Here is a 4,842-nt window from a genome sequence, read left to right on the forward strand (position 1 = left end):
AAATATTTGTGGAGTTTGTTCTTAGTGTACAGCAAATCTTGAATGCCAAGAGACTTTCCCAGCTTCTTCAAAGAGGTGCATCCCTCTGTGCCAGAGCTTTTGCATGCAGCTTTAAGTCCCTAATGAATTTCAAAAAAAAAAAAAAATTAAATCATTTTTCTGGGGAAAGAGTTTTTGATTTGTTTCAAGTGATAAAGAAGCTATCGGAAAAGGCTTTATAGTTGTGTCATACCTGCACCGTGGCACGATGCAGTCGGATTCTTCGCATTTTGTCGAGTGCAGTTTCAGTATGAGCCATGTCTTCTTACAGTGTCTACAACCTCCGGCCACCCTAACGGTGCATCTTTTTGAATGGAAGAATAGCCTTTTCATGAGACGGCAATTGGAGTCGGAGCAGAGCGAGCGACATCGAGCGGCATGTAGCAAGAGTTCCAGCGCTTCCTGTTCAATCAGATAATATTCCAAGTTAATTAACATTTATGTGGATCAACTGTTTTAAAAATGGACAGTATCTTCGTACCGATAATTTATCCGTCTTCTGATCTCTCTGTTCTCAGACGAAGAATCAATGGCGGAAGAATGAGGAGTCAACTTATGAGTGTGCAAGGAACAACCGTCTCGTTGATAACATGCAGCACAAACAAAAAATTCAGAACAGGTCTCACAGTGCCAACACTGGCCTATTGGTGTGTCCTTGTTACAAATACAGCAGTTGGTAGTAGCAAGCAACGCTTCCGGATTGTGAAGGTAATATAGGATCATCATCGAGGTATGCTTGGCCCGACGAAGCGTGTCGAACTGATAGTTGTTCTTCTGACAGAAGAATAAAAACTTGTACCTATCTTCAAATAGACCATTATCCATGCAGACATCTTTATCGTCAGTATCAGAAAGAACATCATCCACCATGTTCTGGAAAAAAAGAAAGACATGCATAAATACTCCAACCTCTTCATGATAAAGGTAACGAAACGGTTAAAACTGCAGGAGCTAAGATCTTACCCGACGGAGTGAATGTTTTTCACCATTCAATAAAGTGTGAGTGGAATCCTTGTAGGTTCTTTGTTTTGCACCATGGCACCTGCAAGACGACATGAAGAAAAACAAGAAAAAAATGCACAAACACTGAAAAATTACCTTCCACAAAGCTGAAAGCTTTTACCCAGATGGCAAGACCATCGGCATCCGTTTAAAGTGGCTTTATGGCAGCATACACAGACGAACTGCAGGTGAGCAATGATGAAATCCTCCTTCATAGGTAATATATTTTGGCCCAGCTGCCAAAGCAGGAAGAAATGAAATAATATGTTTAGTGACCATCATAGTTGCATAAAAAAGGAATTCGACAGAAAGCTAGACTAAACAGATTTAAAATAGTATGGTTTGTAAAATTTTACCTTCTGCATCAGCAGAAGATCCTTAATGCCATGACCAGATGGATTTGTGTGTCCCATGGCTTGCAATGTTCTCTTTGACACAGTTTTCATGCTCATATTTTTCGAGTCTTTCTTGATTTGTTTTATCACATCGTTGGCAGCACCAGACCAATAGTCACCATCAAAATATGGCAAATGAGCAGCTGTCACCTTGGTGTTGTATTTCCCAGTGGAGAAAAGTTGATCATAGAAGTTTGTCACATCGACCACTATGCCAGATTTAGAAGCCTTTTTTAGCATGGTCTTATGCCTGCACTTGCAAGAATGCTGCTAGTCAAGATGTGTATGCAAAGAAGGATAGAAAGACAAACAGGCACAACGCTGCACACACGTAGACATATATACGAGATAAGTGTGTGTGTGAGGGAGAGGGAGAGACATACCACTGCCGCAGCTTATCAGACTTCGGTATTTTCTGATCCTCTGGGTGGCAATACAAGATATAATCTTCGCCTTTCCTAGGTGGACAGGCCCATATGTAACAAGTTGCAAATCCCCTTTTCTTGCAGTAGTCAAGGTATCCTACCTAAAAACGGAAACAGAACACGAAAACAAGAAATGATCTCAGTGATCCAACTATAGCAACCAATGAGATTTGAAAAGCTATAATAATCGGAGCAGGAAATTATATGATATACCAATATTTCGTGATAAACAACAGTTCGAAGAGCTACTCCGCTAGCAGCAGTTTCTGTTTCGGGCCTAAAATACTTAATAGAATCAAGGTACGATATATAAACGCTGCGTTGATTTGGTCGACTACATTCTGCACCATACTCTTGAACATACATGATAAAAAGGCATACATCTGCCCCTTCAATAATCTGAAACAAAAGAATAACCTGAAAATGGAAAACAAATTCTCATGGTTCAGTGAAAATGAAATAAATCTAGATATTGATCCCGAAAGAGGCATGCTACAATTTGAGAATACCTAACTACCTTCAAAACATTTAATAATTTCCAAAGAAATCTTACCTTTGACTTGTATGGAAATTCGGCAGGGTAATTCTGATCCTTAAGTATATCTAAAAGCTTCTCATTCACTTTTACATGTTTCTGAACAGATAAAACCTCCCTGACAATAAGACCTTCTACTTCAGGAACCTATTGAACAATAGAACATTAAACAGTCAATGAAACAGCTAAACTAAGTACAAATAGCATTGTGAATCAAAGAATGTTGCTACAAAAACGAGAACATTACACTGAAACGTGCTATCTTACCTCATCAATGCTCATTCCTGTAGCCCTTGCCTTCTCTTGCCTGTTTTTCTGAAGACACCTAGACAGCCTTCGCTCTAAGTGGTCACTGAGTCTGGTTCGCGGCAGATCTTTTGCACCGGAAACAGTACTCACTGTTGGGGGCATCTGTTCTCCGTTTTCAATTTCTTTCAAGCAGCATTTTGGGCAGATAAAATCTTTTCCTTCCTTATTTTTTTTCTCATTAAAGAGAGCACATATCTGGTGTTGCCAACATTTACATTTATCACACTGAACCCACTGCAAGAAAACAACATTAGGAAGTGAGTCTTTCAGTTTGAAACTTCAGGACTATGAGAAATATTATATACCCTGGATGGATACTTACCCATTCTTCTGGTTCATCGTCATTCTTTATTTTAATTAGCTTTGACTTCGAAACAGATCTCCCAGAAGCTGTGATACACTCAGACCGAGATGCCTTATAGCATGTGGAACAAAGATAAATGCCATTTGCTTCAGGTATCACTTCAGGTATTCTATAAAACATTGCATCGCGTCTGATACGGATACAACATGACGAGCAATATATCGGTGCAGGAGAAAGTGAAAGCTTAGCCGCTCCACACAACTGGCACGGATCATTACTTTCAACTTTGCTGATCCCGTTTCCGTTTTCCCTTTCTTTCTTTCCAAGATCCTATTTTAATAAGAGAAGACTGTGTCAATGCACCTTCATGAATAAATGCAAAGTCTATGCACCTTCATGAACAAATGCAAAGTCTATGCACCTTCATGAACAAATGCAAAGTCTATGCATCTTCATGAACAGTAATTTTAATTAGATGATTAAACTCGGATATCCGCTAAACAGGACAGCACAATAAAATCAATAAACAACAATGAAAGCGCAAACCTTATCAATGCACTTTCTGAGAGTTGATATATGCTCCTTTATTTGCTGTGCTGTGAAATTTTCTATTAAGGCCACACCTCTTTGTTTTTTACTCTCAAACTTTGTTTCCGTTTTGTTGAAGTGATCTCTTTCATCATCTGCATTATCAGTACCATTTACGAAGTCGGTATCCTCTTTTTTATTATTCCCAACTACATCAGTTTCTCCTACTTCATAACTAACGGTAACTGCCTCTGGAGTACCAGGAAAACGCTCTGTAGCCGATATAGGAAAACTATCTACTACATCCTTGTCCATCACTTCAGCACTTGAAGAATCTTCCATAAGCATTGATAGCCATTCGGTGTTCACCTCCTCTGAATCCTCACCAATCTCTTTATCACCTGTGGACTTCTCTATAAACTTTGGTAACGGTTCGGTGTTCATCTCCATAATCTCAGAATTAGAAGATTCAAGAAACTCTGGCGACTGCACCAAGGGTGGAAGGTTGGTAAAACTTTGTTGAACCTTCAATGGAGCCATTGCACAAAACATACCACCATAAGGCAAACAGGAAGAAGTAGGATTTTCCAGCTTCAAACGCTTTGGCAAAGGTTCAATGACTTCTGAACTACCACATATGGGTTGACCAGAATCTCCTTTACCCGAAAATCTTAGAAGACTTCTTTTTACATGTTCAATATCAGGATAAAATCTATAGGCGAAATGGAGCTGGGGAAGATGACCATGAGTTGCAGCCTGTTCATTTATGGGATAGAAAGATTGATTTTTTCCAGTGAAAGGGAGCCGAGGAAGATGACCATGAGACACAGCTTGTTCGTTTACGGAACGGAAATATTGATTTCGTCCACCGAAAGGAAGCCGATGAAGATGACCACGAGACACAGCTTTTTTTTTTTTTTACGGGAAAGAAAGGCTGATTGTTTCCGGTGAAATGACATCTAGATTCAGCTTCTAATGGTCTTGAACCTGCAAGTTCGGAACATTAGTCGAAGCGGTCATCGATCCCAAGCCAAGCCGTACTTTAGCAACAGTTGGACAAACCATCATGCTCCCAACATGCACCATAGCCAAGTTGGAGAACTCCTCAATCCTGTTGGAAGCGTAGATGGGCTCACGATAATTTATAACACTCCGAAATTTTTATTGATACGAAACAAAATATTTTACAACGACACTCTCAATATTACAATACTGCAATACTAGCTGCGACTAGTTTACAAACACAACCTCACTCTTTTAAGGCTTTGCTAAGCTTCACAATCTATCTCTCATTTTTTTTCTCAC

General features: G+C 39.6%; 1 protein-coding gene across 1 annotated transcript; it reads right to left on the reverse strand.

Moving 5' to 3' along the window:
- Positions 1-368: 368 nt before the first annotated feature.
- On the reverse strand, positions 369-4,623 carry LOC120209023 (histone acetyltransferase HAC12-like). The gene is made up of 12 exons (XM_039208112.1): positions 4,525-4,623; positions 3,556-4,293; positions 3,028-3,339; positions 2,664-2,939; positions 2,415-2,543; positions 2,075-2,278; positions 1,820-1,962; positions 1,398-1,686; positions 1,138-1,277; positions 1,003-1,081; positions 521-912; positions 369-441 (listed from the first exon to the last, which is right to left on the reverse strand). Exons 1-12 carry the CDS (start codon positions 4,621-4,623, stop codon positions 369-371), a joined length of 2,874 nt encoding a protein of 957 aa, XP_039064043.1.
- Positions 4,624-4,842: the final 219 nt, after the last annotated feature.

The sequence above is a fragment of the Hibiscus syriacus genome, unplaced genomic scaffold (assembly GCF_006381635.1).
Source record: "Hibiscus syriacus cultivar Baekdansim isolate YM2019G1 unplaced genomic scaffold, ASM638163v2 tig00018060_pilon, whole genome shotgun sequence".
Lineage (NCBI taxonomy): Eukaryota > Viridiplantae > Streptophyta > Magnoliopsida > Malvales > Malvaceae > Hibiscus > Hibiscus syriacus.

What these genes read in the sequence shown, in the direction of transcription:
- LOC120209023 (XM_039208112.1), bottom strand. Translation starts at nt 4,623, where the DNA reads ATGGTGCATGTTGGGAGCATGATGGTTTGTCCAACTGTTGCTAAAGTA. An exon ending in ACGATGAACCAGAAGAATGG is followed by an intron (nt 2,940 to 3,027) that starts GTAAGTATCCAT and finishes GTTTTCTTGCAG; the next exon opens with TGGGTTCAGTGTGATAAATG. An exon ending in CAGGAATGAGCATTGATGAG is followed by an intron (nt 2,544 to 2,663) that starts GTAAGATAGCAC and finishes ATTGTTCAATAG; the next exon opens with GTTCCTGAAGTAGAAGGTCT.